Genomic DNA, 16,438 nt, shown 5'->3' with positions numbered 1-16,438 from the left:
AAGCGAAGCGGCTTGTAAAAGAATGCCACTACAGAGGCAACGCTAAACTGCGAGCACACTGCTACGGTGTTCAAGCGTCACCTTTGAATAAACATAGATTACGCATGTGCAGTCATGTACGACGTCTTTAATGGCTGTACGCCTGGCCGTACAGTGAAGATAAGTCACAGAAGAAAGCAGTCTCAACCGGCTAAGCGAAGGTCTTGTGTAAATCCAGCGCATCATCTTGGATGGCCGCCTGGTAATTTACCAGAGCGTGTTGATGATGCGCCTCTGATGCGTCAATTCTCTTCCTTTCCTCTCCATTTTTAATGCGACTGCATCTAAACCCTCACGGCAAAAAGTGTGCCGTCTCTTACAAAGTTAGCCCTCTAACATGAGGGAACTGACGTCAGTGACGTCACTTCCGGTAAAGGCATCGACAGCTTATAATGCAATCGCAATTCAAACACACAATGTGATTAGGTGTCCCTGTGAATTTTTCAGCTCTCCTCATGGCAGCTACTCTTTCCCTCCCCTTGGCCACCCTCTCAAAGTGGCGTGTGTTCATTGCCGTGGCTTGAGCACCAGCTCACCTTGTTGAACAAAGAGAAAGACTGGCTTTGGCATTTATTTGCGCTGCTTAAAAATATTGTTCTATCTCTCACAATGAAGCATGCCGGCATGAATAGCGCTGCCGCGCTGAACAGCGGCGGCAGTGTATACGATGCGCAATGCGGTCTGTTTTCGGCGTACCTTCGAACGCTTCTCCTCGCGTACATTCTGTCCGCTTGTATGCGATAGCGCTGCTCCAAACGCAGCAGCCGCTGCACAGAACTAGTGTAAACGTAGCCAGCCCTCAATCGGAGACTTCGTGCTACCGGGCGACAACAGAACCTTCACTCTTTCTTCGTCAAATCATGCTGCCTTCCCTCGTCGTTAGCAAGCTGTCGATGCCACCACCCAGGGTAATGAAGTAGAAGTTACAACTCATCGTCTTTCCGACTTCCGTTAATCAAGCGTCCAGTCTAAGATCGTGAAACTCTTCATCTTTGTTTTTCCTTTCTTTTTGCGGAATCGGTCACCGTATAGGTGTTGATTGTTTATTTGTTTTTTGTTCTTTGCAACTACATCAGTAGTAGCAGCGTTCCGCAAAACCGTGCCGTCTTGTGTGTGAAGCGTCGTAGACTGCAGCCGGCCGCAGCTTCGCCGCATCAGTTCGTGCGATTGTCTGTCAATTTCTTTCTCTTCAGGCGCAATCACCTGTTCCCGCGGCCTGCCTTGTAATGCGCACCGACACGCTTGACTCAATTCGCGTATTTCAACGCGTCAGCCGCCGTCCAGTGCTTTGTCAAGGCATTCGTCGTCTGGCGGGTCGCATCCAGCAATCAGTTTGCGTTGAATAAGTATATCGGTACCTCCTCAGTTTACAAAGTTAGCCAGGTAATCCCGCATCGTATTATCTCATCAGCCCGGATGATTCCGTTCCCCTTCTGAAATGAAAGGAACAACTGCGGCGCCGCACACGTGATCTCGATCGCGCGTGTCCAGTAACATTTCCCGACGGCCCTACCCATCCAGAGGAGATCGCGCTTCGAAGGATCATCCGAGTTGGGGCTGCCCTTACGAGGGAAGCGGTGCTTCATTCGGAACTGGCCTTGCTTCTAATGTTCGTTTGCCGTTCTGGGTGAAGTAAAAGTGTTCGCCGAGGCGTCGATGCCGACATCTACCACCTGTCATGGGTCTGCACCGCAATGAGGCCAAGCGTAATACAGCACCTGGCAACAACTGGGCTCGCACAGCACAGCGCAGAATCGTATGTCCCTTGAACACACGGAAAACATAATAAGTGCCTTTTCAAATTAATATATTCTGCAAACCCTTTTCTACTTACATAGATCATAGCTCCTCTGCCTTTATGCAAACATAAACACTAGAAAAAAAATAGAATGGACCCCTAAACTTCACTTTAAGGCCATGACGTAATAGAGTTAACGGGCTAACGCCCATATATGTAGAATTGGTCACTCTATGTTTTACATTCATAGATCGCTGGGAAACCTCATACCATTCTTGGCGCAGTGGTATAGCCATTAAGCGATGCGCCACTGCCCTGCGGTGGCGGGTGCTGCCACCGGCGGGGCTTGTCAGACCCCTCGCGACCGATCATTAATTTATCTGCTGCTTGCCACGATGATCAGTTTGCTCACAATGCGGTGGGCAGGTGGCCCACCTAGGTAACTGGAGCGGCCGGTTAACCCGGCCGCTCCGGTTGCGAGGCTTCAAACCGTCGCCGCCGACGCCGCCGACGCCGGACATTTTTTTTCGTCATGTTGATACTAACGCTATCGAGTTAAAAAAGTATTTTACTTTGGGATCGACTGCAATTTTTCGGCTCAAACGCGGTAACTACCTGGAAATCAGAACGAGGAGGAGTACTAGAAAAAAAAAAACGTTATTCTAGGCCACCACTATGGCCCAGTGTAAAAGAGCACTTACTCCGCTGAGGCACTCACACGATCGTGCCCACAGCTTGAGTTAAGCGAAGCACTCCAGAAATGACCTACACGAGGAATTACTTCGGCTGCTGGGAGGAGGCACTTTGCTTAATTTTGAAGAGAACGAAATAAATCAGTCCTCATGCGACGTTTTCACGCAGCCCGACCGTTTAGCGGAGCGTGCGAATAAACAAAAGACGCCTTGAAAGACTGACTCATAACGAAACTCGTGAAGCGACTTCCTTGTGCCTCTCCGCATTTTTTTTTTTTTTGCCGGTTTTGTATACATTCGCTACGGCAAAAATAAATTCAGTCAGAGAGCTTTGACTAAGTTCCCGTACACATTAGCATACAACACACTTCTTCTTCGCACTCTTCTTTAAGGCGACTTTTCTTTTAACACTCAAGTTGAATAACTCATTCACTATTACAGTGAACTCACTTTCCTTTACGAGAGTGAATTGCACGCAAAAAAGATCCCATCTAAGCACCCCTTGCACTGGAAAGGGTTAAGAGAGAAAAGCCGTGTGGTGCTGAAGGGAGAGATGCAACCTTCCGTGCTGCCATTAGCATATCCAAATACAAGACGAATCGGACACTTCCGGCTCGGAATTCCGGATCGCGCTGCTGTAATTCGCTCTGTCGCGTCGAATTACCTATCGGCGAGATTCGTCGTCCGATACCCTACTCCTCCACAGCTGGAACCGTGAAAGCCGAAGGAGAGCAGCCCCGAACAGCGGAAATTAGAGGAACGGCCGATCGAGCCAAATGAAAATGGCATAGCCTTCGGCATACCCGCCGCATTTTCGCCTGTCATCAGAGCTCGAGCACTGTACGAAGAAGCCTCCTCGCTCTGATGGTCAGTAGAGCGCTTCGCGATGAACAACGTATCCACTCCATCGCTGGCTGTTCAAACACAACCGCTCCCCGTCAGCCAAGCGTCCTGAAAGCTGCCATCAGCGGATGGCGATTCGCTTCGATATCGGTCACTCAACACGAACACTGCAGCAACAAAAATGTATCTAATTTTTTGCACTTTTTTTCCCAAATCCCGGAATACAACAAATAACAAACCATTCGCACAAGCCCACACGATTCAATATTGATAGCTTCCCAACTGCCCGCCGCAGTGCATCCATTTCGCCAAATAACAGAGGTTTAAAAAACTGAATCATGTGTACCTGAGCGTAGGTGTATTGGAGAAAGTTACAAACTTCAATCCATTATAGTGATAGCAGTTGTCGGTGAGTATGCTCATTGTTTCGATCTCAGAAGCGCGTTTTCTCTTGTGAAACTTATGAAAATAAGCAAAAAAAAAAAAGCCGAATTGCCTGAGTGGCCGTGGCTTCGGACTACCGAGCACGAGGTCACAGGTTCGAATCCCGGCCTTGGAAGCCGCCTTTGCAAGCAGGCGAAATGCAAAAATGCTTGCGTACAGTGCAGTACATGAACGTGTTAAAGGACTCCATCAATCAGCAGCCCTTCACTACGGCCGACCTATTATCCATTCCATGTCTTCTTTGATCTCTTGCTTCACGGCACCTGTTGCGCTGTTTACTAAGAGTGTTCCATTCACTACGCCTTTTTTTTTTTTCGCTATGAAACATTCAGGGAGTTCTTTTTTTTTAATTAGCTGAATGTGGCACCCGATAATTTTTTACTATTAAAAGCACTCCGTCAGTGAATGTGACCAAAACCAAGGTCAGACCAGATTGAGCCTATATAAGTACATCCCACGCTTAGAAAGAATATATTTTTAACTAAAATAGAACCAAGTGAAAGGCGAGTTCCAATAAATATCTGTCAAGCCCAGGGATCCAATGAGAGGCTTACTAGGACGTCACGCGAGACAACAAACTGTACGCTGCGCTGAACATCTAGACATAAGATTAAGAACAAGATTAAAGGAGATACTACAAAATTCTTAGCAACAAATAACAAGCGCCAAACACTTACATTCAAAGAAACCGTGAGATTTTTCCTCCCTTGTTCACTTTGTGATTATCAAGAACCATCTGACCAACCTCTCTCTACCGTTATACGATGTTTAAAATGTGACTGTATGGAAACGGATCAAGGATTCGCATAGATGAGAATACAGAAATTGAGTTTGGATGAAGGTAAACGGACACGACGGAATAGGAATATCGCCCATTGCTAATAATAGAAGCTTTCACGACGCTGTAGCTAACATTGTTTATTCTGACGGAAGTTGATCTTGTGTTGTATCTATTACCACTATATTGTATGCATCGTTTTTATGCTATTTACGTTTTCTGGACGTTGTTTGTTTTATTCTGGAATAAATTCATTTTGTACTATCTATTTTCACTGTATTACAATTTATTGTTCTTTATCCTAATTAACCCACTCCCCTCTGTAACGCCTTTGGCCCTGAGGGTACAATAAATAAATAAATAACTTCATTCAATGCGAAAGCATTCACCCAAATTTTCGTGAGTCCTTGTTAGTCACCTTTAGTTTGTTTTGGTTATGCTTATGTTATGGTTATGTTATGCTCAGTTATGGTTAGTAATAATGTAATGAACGATTGTTGGTTGGTTTGGTTGGTTTATGGGGTTTAACGTCCCAAAGCGACTAAGGCTATGAGAGACGCCGTAGTGGAGGGCTCCGGAAATTTCGACCACCTGGGGTTCTTTAACGTGCACTGACATCGCACAGTACACGGGCCTCGAATTTCTCCTCCAAAGAAATTCAGCCGCCGCGACCGGGATCGAACCCGCGTCTTTCGGGCCAGCAGCCGAGCACCATAGCCACTGAGCCACCGCGGCGGCTAAACGATTGTTGGCTTTAGTCACTATCAGTATTCATGTCCAAGTAACATTCATTTGTTGAATCATTCTTGGTAACCTTTAATCTGCCGACTCATAATTGGCAACAATATCCTGAGCAATTGTTGGTTTAGTCATTAGTATACTTGTCTACTACTGGTCATCTATTGTTGACCTTATCAGAACTTCTATACGCTCTGTTCACCTTATACACACATACACCCTTTGCCTACAAGAGGCTTGATACCGACAACGGACTTCACCAACGTGGCACTCCTAACGCTTTGCCTTTAAAACAAAACATTTCCCTGTTTTCCTCGATTTCGTTGACTGTCAGCTTTTTTCACGTGCTTGTCTCGAGGTGCTCAGCTAGGAATAGCCTAGTTAAAAAATAGCCTTGGCCGAATCGTCAGAAACTATTCATCATTAAGTGCATTTGTAGCTCTCGTAGAAAACCTGTTACATAAGAAATATTAAAACAGTACAGTCTTGGAGTGCTTTGGGAAGTGTGCGCGTCTTCCAGACAGCTACAGATGGGGTTCATCTCTGGCGTCCTTTTATATCAGAGCACCTCTTCCCCGCTTTGTTATATTCCACTGTACTGAGTTTTTTTGTTTGTTTTTTTCAGTATGCCGAGTCCTTGACATTCAGTATTTGTTATCTGTCTACTACTTCCTTTTCCACTGTTACTCTCAGTGACTGAAAGTTTGTAACCTATTCTATTTAGAATCTATTTTTTAAACACTCCCAGGGCGCTGTGTGTGTTATGGTACCTTGCTTTGTTCTGTTTATTTTTATCGAAATTCTGCAACTTATTCCCTTCTTGTTATAACCCCGTATGGGATTGGCGGTATGTACAAATAAAATACTGGAGGGAACACTTGAGTTCCACATTAAGAGTATGACGCAATAGCGTAATGGGTTAATTCCCATACGTGCAGAATTGGTCATTATCTGCTTTACATTCGCAGAAACCCGGCAGTCCTCAAATCACTCCTGTCGCAGCGGTAAAGCGGTTAAGTGATGCGCCACTGCCCTGCGATGTCAAGTGCTACCACCGGTGGGCCTTGCGCGACCCAGGTTTCTCTTCCCGAGCGGCCAATCATTAAATTAACTGCAACCTGCCACGGCATAGAGTTTCTTACTACTACCTAGAGGGAAAGCTGGCGGCGCTGCACTTCAGCCAACATGGACGCTCAGAGCATCATGGGGCGGTGAGCTACTTGTTGCGGCACAGTCGTAGTTTTTCGGGAACACAGAGTGGCAGTACTAAGGCGTTTCATTCCGAAAACGTAGTTCGTGTGTGCGCAGACGACTTTCGCGCGAACGCAGTGTGCAAAAGCCATAGTAGTGAAGACGCGACGACACACGACGCCAATAAAAGGTTTTACTCTTCCGAAATGCCATTAAAAAACCTCTTAAAGTATCTAAACAACAACATTTTTTTTTAAAACATATTTACTTTTAAAAGTGCGCCTGTTAATTACGAAATATTAGTTTTTTTTAGTGTTCATCACTTGGCCAATAGGAAAGCTAGTCATGTCTTATTTTAGGCAAACTTTGCACTTAAATGCTTTTCTGCTCGTTTGTTGCAATCATTAGACAAGATATTGAATGTTAGGACGTTTGTAGCTATCAAACAGCTTTATTTTTTTATTATTTTTTGGCCAAAAGTTGCAGTTCCGCAACGAGTAGCTCACCGCCCCATGATGCTTTGAGCGCCCATGGTGGCTGAGGTGGTCACGTGGGGTCTCCATGCAAACTCCCATAGACGGCTTGCCAGCTTTCCCTCTAGGTAATAGTAAGAAACTCTATGTGCCACGGTGGGCAGGTTGTAATGGCGCCGCAAGGTCACGTGACCTTGGTGGCCCACCGGCCTTCTAGGTTGCTTATCTGGAAATTTTTTGTGGATCTTTCCCCGACGGTCAGCGCCGCCGATGACGCCAGATTTTCTGCGACACGAGCTCCTTAACGCTATCACGTCAATAAATTCCCTGTCCCTGTCTGTTACTTGCATCGTTACGTTCTCTTGTTGAACGTCTTTTTTTTTTTCTTCTTGCTTCCTCCTTCGTTCCTTCTCTTATGGCGCGGTTGAGGCGTCTAGCGAGAAGTGAGACAGCGCTTTTCCTTTTCCCACAACCAATGCCCAGGTGCACGTGGAGATGGGTCTGCGGCGGCGCGCCTACTGGTGCATGCGTGACGAGGCGAGTCCCAGCGCGTGGCGCTCCTTCGAAATCTACATGCTCATCCTGGTGCTGTGCATACCCACGCTGGTCATGGGCTACGCCTACGCCAAGATATGCGCCCAGCTCTGGATGGTGGTGCGGGAGCGGGCGCACCTCACCTCTGGCACGTAAGTCCCCCTTTCGCAATGACAGGCTGTGCCTAAGGCACTCACGATATCTGTAACCGTATCAGGCGCAGTATTTCGTAATTTTTGGTTTCGGTGCTCTTTCTTTGCGACTCTATCACTGGTCGTGGCTTCCTGGTGACGTAGTCCGTGACAGACGATGGCAAGAATTGAGGAATAAACGAAGGCAATACCCAACGGAACAGTACAAAACAGTACAAAACACGGCCCCAGTGTCTAAAGCTCCCTTTTAAAGCACCACCACCTCCACAGTGTAAAAATAAAAGGTACGAGATAAGTGCAAGAGAGGTTTAACACGGCTTCTTACCTCATGCCCTTAGGAACTACTTGCAGGTGGGAAAACTAGGTCGTAGTCACTTATTTATCCAGAGATCGCTTACAGCCCCTCGACACTCAGTACCCGGACTTCTGGGTGGCTTTGCCCTAAAAAAGGTTCAACCGGATATACACCTTCTCCCTCATAAAATGAATCAGATCAAGCATCTCCTCTGATATAATATTACAACAAACCTAGATTTCCCCACCACATTTCCCTTTCTGGAGTTTTTTCCCCGGTGCTATTGTACGCAAGCACTTACTTTATGCTGCTGCCCTTGTCCTGTGCAGGGCTTGCACGGAGATGCTCGAAAAGACGCCCGGAAAGCCGGGCTTCGGCGTCAACGGCGACAAGAGGTTCCTGGGCAAGCCGTCACGCGCCGATGAAGACACAGTGAAACAGGTACTACTATGGGAAACAGAAGTAGCCACAACACGCATCTGCTGGCAGTAATGCATCGCAGCGCCGCCAGAGTCACCTAGTGGTCCGATAATGGCGCGTCCATTTCACGCGCCAAGGGGTATTCGTCGGGAAGGGTTCGCTCTGCTTCCCTTGAGCTTGGCGCGAGAAGCTGTCCATACGATGAGACGGCAAGCTGGTTCGCATACCGGCGTATGTCGCCACTCTGATAAGACATCGGCACGTTTCATTTCTTTTTCTTTTTTTATCCTACAAGCTGCTCGGTGCTATCGGCTGCTGGGGCTGCCGGAGGGCTGTCTCTCGTAGCAAGCCGAAGGAACACCGTTCCGGGGTCACTATAGGATGACCCCCCCCCCCCCCCCCCCTTTTTTTTTCTTTTTTGCACGTGCTCGATCGTGCGTCCTGGGTACTTCTGTCCTCGATAGTACATACGTGAAAAGCGACGCCAGCATGAGCAAAACAGGACAGGTAGTACGATGAGGCTTAAGAAAAAGACCCCCTCTATCTCCCCCCTCCCCGCACCAGTAATGCTGCTGGCACAAGCAATGGTTTCTCCGCGATGATTGCCTGTATGACGTGTCCGTGGTGCGCAGCCCCGATTTACGTAGCCTTCGTTTCCGCTAAGATGAACCTACAGACCCGACCACACTTGTCTAGAGCCCTGAAGCGGTATTGTGTGTAAGAAATGAGTAAAGTTCTAAGGCAGGTACTAAATTTCACCGATAATGCTTGCTTTGGAGCGCTCGAGCACAGCCGAATAGTCAAGCAAACCGCACAAGCTCAAGGGTCTTGTGGTTAGCAAAGCCGCTGTGATAGGATTTCATTTCATTTGCTTCAGAGGAGACCAATCGAGTCCTCTAGACAAGTGTGAATAGGGTATTTGATTCAATCTGCGACGAAAGAGTGTGTTGTCATTAATCGGCTGAGAGTGGTATCCGCCTGGATCCGGTAACGAAGCGCGATTCACCTTCTGTAGTGGCATCTTATGGCGCATTGCAATCGGCAATTCGGAGCACAATTTCTTGCTCCGTGAAACCGAAGAGCGTCGTTCAATGGACGATTTGGATTCAGATGCTGCTTTCTGATTGGAACGTGACCAATCCCTTGCTCCTTCGTGGATTCAGAGAGGTGCTCCGGATAGCCGATTGGAAGACGCTATTAGAAAGCAGACATCAGATCAGAAATAACGCTAAATTCGCTATAAAGGGGAGACTTGGGTGACATCTGCCAGTGGCACGCCGTCATTCACTGCCGTCATTGCAGCCGCGGGCTCGCTCTAACGGCTCGCTGATCTGATAACCGCGAAGATGGACTCGTAAGGTGGCACACTGGAAATCGGCTTCTGACAGTATTCCATTAACTATAACAGCGCTTTCTTGAGTAAGCAGAGACGGGGCTTTCATTAGTACGAGGCCTTTATCAGATCTACGCGGAAACAGAATCACTCGCGCTCGTTTGAACGCCTCGTGCAAACTAACCTATCCTAACCTAACCTAATCTGCGCCTGCATCTCACGATTTCGGTCATACAGACGCTCGCACAAACACGCGCAATATCATACCAGAGTCAGTTTTCATACATGGCAGCACCTGGACACCCTCTGTGCCGCAAGAAATCGTGTTTACTGTTAATACACTGCACATTAGTAGTGCACGCATGGCGGCTAGGGCGAAGGAACAGATGACGCAATTCCCGCTTGCTTGTTTCACTGTGGTCATTCGATTAAGCAATTTGCAAGATAACGTTGAGCCAAGCACTGTACTCTCCATCAAAGACGAGGAAACTTCCTGCACAGCTCTGTTGACTGTTCCTTTCTGGCGCACAGTGCGAACTCAAGCATCACTGCCTGGAAGAGTGTCGACTGATGTCAGCACATGCGTGGGGCTTGCGCCTGTGCCGCCATATCAAAAGATAGTCATTACATTCATGTTCGTGCGGATCCATGCGATTTTGATTGGCTAGTTCAGTTGCGTCATAAGTGAGTCTTACAGTCAGATTGACTGCTCGTCTGATATATTCAGTTCACTGGGATTGATTGATTGATTGATTGATTGATTGATTGATTGATTGATTGATTGATTGATTGATTGATTGATTGATTGATTGATTGATTGATTGATTGATTGATTGATTGATTGATTGATTGATTGATTGATTGATTGATTGATTGATTGATTGATTGATTGATTGATTGATTGATTGATTGATTGATTGATTGATTGATTGATGCAGGTGATCAAGATGCTGATCCTGGTGGTGTCCCTGTTCGTGCTCTGCTGGGCGCCCATCCTGATCCTGAACGTGCTGACGGCGTTCGGCAGCGTCTCGGCGCTCAACTACTCCTACCTGAAGCCTCTGCGCACCTGCTTCCACCTGCTCTCCTACCTCAACAGCTGCGTCAACCCGCTCGTCTACGGCTTCATGTCCCGCTCCTTCCGGGTCTCCTTCCGGGACGCCATCCTTGGCTGCGTCCGGCAGCGCGGTCCCCCGCAGCGGGGCACCACGCTGCGGCTGAGCCGGACACGCACCACCAGCCTCAGCTTGGGACGCTCGGCCACGTACGTCACGTGACGCCAGCCTCCGCAGCCGGGCATCCGCTGCATCCGATGGACCAGCTGCGGCACTGCACCCGGAGCCATCGCGACGTCCGCCATGAACGGATAATAACGCGATCCTCGAATACACGCTTCTCAAGACACGGGAAAGCCGGAAGAGCTGAGCGGTGCGCACTCGTGGACGCCCTGACAGAATCCCTGCCGGGCGCGCCCCCGTCCGCGTGGAGGGTACAACGGACGGCGTGACTGGTGCTGCGCCACTGGCAGTTACTGCGAAATGACTCGAAGCAAATGGGTCGGCTGGGACCCGGACGACAGCCGGAACGCTGAAGCATGCCCAGCCATGTACTCGGAGCCTTCCCAAACGACGCACGGCGCATTTGCCAGGGAACTGTGATCCAGCATACTCACTACGGACGCCCAAGGGCGAGAGTACACCCTCTCAAGAGTTATCGAACACGCTTTTCATCGCTGCTACGAAAGTTGGAAGGTTTAACAACACTACAAGGGAAACACTCTTAACCTTTCAGGGGCGCGAGGGAAACGCTCGACTCTTTACAAATGTCGAAAGGTCTTGCGCACTCTGAAAATCCATGAAAGGATGCAGTGTAGGGAAGTGCAGCTTAGTCGTTGACCACAGAAAGAGGAGATGGTTCTCCAGGTGATTTACGGCCAATGGTCAGCCAAAAGAAAAAAAAAGTGATCTTGCAATTACCCTGCGAATAGGCGGAATTGCAGAGTTTCACAGAGAAACAAAGGATACAAAATTAGAGGGCGACAGGTATCTAAACTTGGGCTTATTGTACTCAAGAGCTCCTCGTTGCATACAGCAGTAAACAGTTTCAAGTTTTTAAGGAGGCCTTCACGTAGTGATGTGCGCGAAAGTAACATGCATGCAGTTTCTCTTATCAGGATGGAGATTTCATGAATGAATATAACAGCTTTAAACACGCAATTAGAGAATACCTCTTGTAGAACAAGGAAAACGTAAAATTTGGAACTGGAACAGCATCCGCAAGTCTGTCGATGTGAACAGCCATCAGGACGGCAACTTTGTCCATACCCTGAGATCTAATTTCTGGTTTAGTATGTGGCGGCGCAGCAACTCCGTACGTTTAATAAGGGCCCTGGTGGCACAGGAAAGTTTGGTTTGCAATGATAATAACAGCGGGTAGCTTCAAGAATGGCACTGAAATGCTGAACGATCCGGCATCAGTGTCCTAGTGGCTCCAGTGCAGTTTGCAAGAAAGATTTGGGCGCCCTCTTTTGACGTATAACGCCAACACAGAAAAAAAAGAAAGAATATCGCGTTTTTCTTCGCACCCCATCGAGTATTCTTGGTGACGGCAAGAAGGCGATGTGATTCGCCCTGTTTCCCTGCTGCACACACCGGCACGAAGCACTTTTCCTGACAGCGGCTCGTCCTACTTTCCTTCTGTTTCCCGCTCACCTGACGAGAGGAACCCCGCGGACTTTCCTGTACACCAACAAATCTTCTTCGTGTCCGTAACCGAGGCCTACAGCGGTGATGGTCTGGCCTACGTTTAGCTCACGTTACCTGTGGACACATCGGACGTGTCGCTCGCACAGGCGTGTGATGTGGACAGCATTTCGATGAGATGTCGAAGATTCTCTCGACCGACTGACAAAACAAAATCCGACTAAGACTCGTTGTCTTTTTGTGTGTCTGTGTCTGGTGGTCCAAGACGTCCTGTGGGCACCATACGCCGATAGTGGCTCCCAGAAACCGACGTGAACCCGAGGCCCGTCGGTGGATCCGATGTGCACGTATTTCAGTGTCCTCCTGCACCGACCTGTTGACTGGAGCGGAGTCCTCCTGCACCGACCTGTTGACTGGAGCGGACCTGTTGACTGGAGCGGAGTAGTGAGAGACCGACTGAAAAGCTCAGCCTAAAAAACGGCCACTGAACGCTTTGAGGACTCGCGTACTGAGTTGATGCGCAGAAGACACATCGGTCACAACCATCGTGTACATTACCGCAGCTGTTATACATGGGGTGTCATTTTATTCAATCCATCATTTTTTTTTATATAAAAATGGTATTATTCTTCAGAGCATCGCATTTGAGGGAACGTTATCTGGCTAAGCGGATGCGCACATTGTTCAGGAATATTTTAAACTGTTAATTCCTCAACCTGATCTAACTACCTTTGAAATTCAACTTGTTGTACTGAATAAACTAAAACGTCCTGTGAAGTCAGTTCTAGTTGTACTCAACATCAGCCTGTGTGCGTCAATGCTCTCTTAGTGAAAGACACTTATTCTCTGTGATGGTTGTCATATCCTCCTAAGGTAAATCAGCGATATGGCTAAGTGTTTTGGACAAATGCTTCAACGAATTTTTTTCTGACAACACCCACCGCAATTCTGTGACAACGCCACGACCATATTTATTTCTCTGCTTCCAAAACAGCTTTTTCTCTGCGTCGTTTTCCAAATATTTCAGACCGCAACTCATGCGAATCATGTTTATCTGATGCATGCACGATGTAGAGTTTTTCTTTTTTTTACTCGTCTTGACACGTTAAATACGGCTGATCAAAATTTCTTTCGCCGTGCGTATTTGATTGGGAGAATGTCACGGCAAATTTAATATAAACTCTGAGAACTTAACAGGCTGATCACTACGGAGGGTTCAATTATCCTTCTCTGAAAGTTATTCATTGCGTTACTCTCTGTGCCAATACCCAAAACAAGAGAATAAGACAGTAATTTCAGTAAAGACGTGCACGTGCTGTTATATTTTCCCAACTCATGCAGTCTTAAGTGCGCAGGTAGTCATGTTTTAAACGCGCCGAAGCACTGACAGAATCAGTCCCCTATTTCTGTGGTAGTGTTGTTTCGTATGCGATACGATAAGTACCGTAACAAAGAACAAAAAAAAACAAATTCAGTATTAGAATTTTTTTTTTAACGCTAGAAGCCGCACTTTGATATTATGCAGTTCTTTTCCTCTGTTGTCTTTCATGACCCTTGCTTGCAGGGCGTCGAAAACCAGGAAAATGGCAATAAACCGACGACTGGGGCTAGTTGGTATAGCATTTCTTGCAATGGATAGCGCCAACTTTGGTAGCGCTAACTTTGGTAGCGCTAACTTTGGCAGTGGGTAGCGCAGGGGGTAGGAAAATGGCGTTGAAATGTTAAAGACCTCCTCGCCGGCATTGCTCTGTTTTATACAATTTAAAATTATGCAACTATACTTCAACACAGGCGCTAGATAACATTAGTAAAACAGAATAGGAACCAACAGCTCACCTGCGAATGGCTAGATTTGCGCTAAGTGTAGAGCGTGGGGAGCACGTTTGAAGTGTTCGAACTGTCATTTGTTTCCCAAAAGTCGAGCGTCACTCTGCTGAGGCTCGACATTCCTCAAAGAGAAGACGGCGATAGTTATGCGCGTGCAACAGTGTAACACGCAAGAGAGGGAAAAATTCTAGTCCGCCGGTTTCGCACCATCTGTTCCGCTTCCCAGCGAAGTGAGTCAATGAATCGACCCACCCGCACTGACAAAGACACAAAAAAAGAACATAAGACATTTGGAGTGCTGAATGTCTCCGTCTGTCGTGATGTCACTGTGTCTGTGGTGTCCTATGTCCATGTCTGCACGAAAAAGGAAGAAAGAATGTCCGCTGCCCAAGAACAGTGACCACACGCCTTCGTTCTCTGCGTGCCCCTCCCCTCGTCAGGCTGCGCGCTTGGCAATAAAAATCGCTGGGCCGCAAACTGCTATGGTAGGCATGGCGAGCGCCGTCGTGGAATAAAGCTTCGGACAGGGGTCCAGCCTCTCCCGCAACGTCAGTGATTCCCTCAGAAATTTGTTTGTTGCCATCTGTTGCTCATCTGCTTGTTGTTTCGCTTCCTCGTACATTCTCTCAAAATTAACTCGTTATTGTTATGAAATGCAGAGAGATGTAGCACAACTATTTTCCTTTCAATCCTCTCCTAGAAAGAAAGAAAGAAAGAAAGAAAGAAAGAAAGAAAGAAAGAAAGAAAGAAAGAAAGAAAGAAAGAAAGAAGGAAAGAAAGAAAGAAAGAAAGAAAGAAAGAAAGGAAGAAAGAAGGAAAGAAAGAAAGAAAGAAAGAAAGAAAGAGAAAAGAAAGAAAGAGAGAAAGAAGGAAGGAAGGAAAGAAAGAAATAAAGAAATAAAGAAAGAAAGAAAGAAAGAAAGAAAGAAAGAAAGAAAGAAAGAAAGAAAGAAAGAAAGAAAGAAAGAAAGAAAGAAAGAAAGAAAGAAAGAAAGAAAGAAAGAAAGAAAGAAAGAAAGAAAGAAAGAAAGAGAAACACGCCGCCGATGTTCGTTTTCCTAAAAGCAAACACCGGCGCCGCGTTTTGCCAGCGCGGCGGGGCCCCCCAGGGAGGGCGTGCTGTTCCATTAGCGCGTACGCGGTTTGGTCAAGTGCACAACCAGCCCTGCAACGCGGCGTGCACTGGTGACCTCGAGCGGAGCCAGGCGCCCCTTACGAAACCCCATTGTTACCAGTATAGAACTGCTCCCTGAAGTTAACCTTGGGTGACAGTGGGGCAACGACACCTTCTTTTATTCTTAATCCAGCCGCTGGGCCGTTATCTGCTACGCGTGAGGAAGCACTCGCGAGTGATTGTCTTTCTTGCTACTCTTCTTTCCATCTCGGCCCTCTTATCATCGTTCGCGCATTGTTCTCCAACGCCCTGCCTTACTTTTTTCCACACAGTTGCACTTCGCCATTTTTTTTTAGGCTCAAAGGCGCATTTATGGACAACATTTGTGGGATGCCGTTGGGTGAAATGGGGCCGATTTGCACAATGAAGTGCTTTTTTTTTTACCCTTTTACGCTGTAAAGATAAGGTCCATGCTGTTTTTTCATGCAGAATTGCTCGTTTGAGAATTGCGGTTGCTCAAGCCCATCTCTTTTTTTAAATCTGCCACTTCAACAAAACCTCTCTTAGACCGTGTACTTAATGCAGTACACTAGTATTCCTAGTGTAGAAGTAAATCATGGTTAATTCTTGTTTCTAACGAATCACTAAAAAATGGATATGAAGCATGTATTTTATGCACCAGTGAGTGATCTGTCGCGCTTTCACAAAGAAACAAATTTGGGAATGGCGTGATTGTGGAGCAAGGGTCGAGACGTCATCACCGCTACAGCGAGTTCCTATTGGTTCATTCACGGCCGCCTTTCGATTATGGCAGATATTCGGGTCACCGAGGCAGAAGAAAGGGTGAGGGGAGTAGGAAAGGCTAGCAGATCAACCAGGAGAGTGTTCCAGATCACTACCCTGCACTGGGGAAAGGAACGGGGGACAAAGAAGGCAAGGAGAAAAGACAGCCGTGTTAAAATATCGAAAGGAACTAAGGACTTTGTGTAAGGTGAAGTCGTAGCCGAACAGAAATAGAACAGGGCCTCGATGACCGTCCGGAAATCTTCATCCCCGTCAGCGGGCGAGAATGAAGATGGTTTAGTGCCCAGCGTAGCTGTCGTCTGCGGGTAACATGCAAAGAAT

The 16,438-nt window shown here is 47.2% G+C and overlaps 1 protein-coding gene across 1 annotated transcript in view; it reads left to right on the top strand.

The window, feature by feature from the left end:
- LOC149365310 (QRFP-like peptide receptor) overlaps positions 1-13,170 on the top strand; it is a 171,691-nt gene extending 158,521 nt beyond the window's left edge. Inside the window, exons 4-6 of the mRNA XM_089580147.1 lie at positions 7,420-7,622; positions 8,247-8,358; positions 10,609-13,170. Coding sequence (XP_089436273.1) covers positions 7,420-7,622; positions 8,247-8,358; positions 10,609-10,947 — 654 coding nt within the window. The 3' untranslated portion in view covers positions 10,948-13,170. The remainder of the gene's footprint in view (positions 1-7,419; positions 7,623-8,246; positions 8,359-10,608) is intronic.
- The last annotated feature ends 3,268 nt before the right edge of the window (positions 13,171-16,438 follow it).

The sequence above is a fragment of the Amblyomma mixtum genome, chromosome 1 (genome assembly GCF_055824585.1).
Source record: "Amblyomma mixtum isolate Tamu chromosome 1, ASM5582458v1, whole genome shotgun sequence".
Classification (NCBI taxonomy): Eukaryota; Metazoa; Arthropoda; class Arachnida; order Ixodida; family Ixodidae; genus Amblyomma; species Amblyomma mixtum.
Note: the sequence above shows the minus strand (reverse complement) of the source record. Positions and strands in the feature narration are given on the sequence as shown.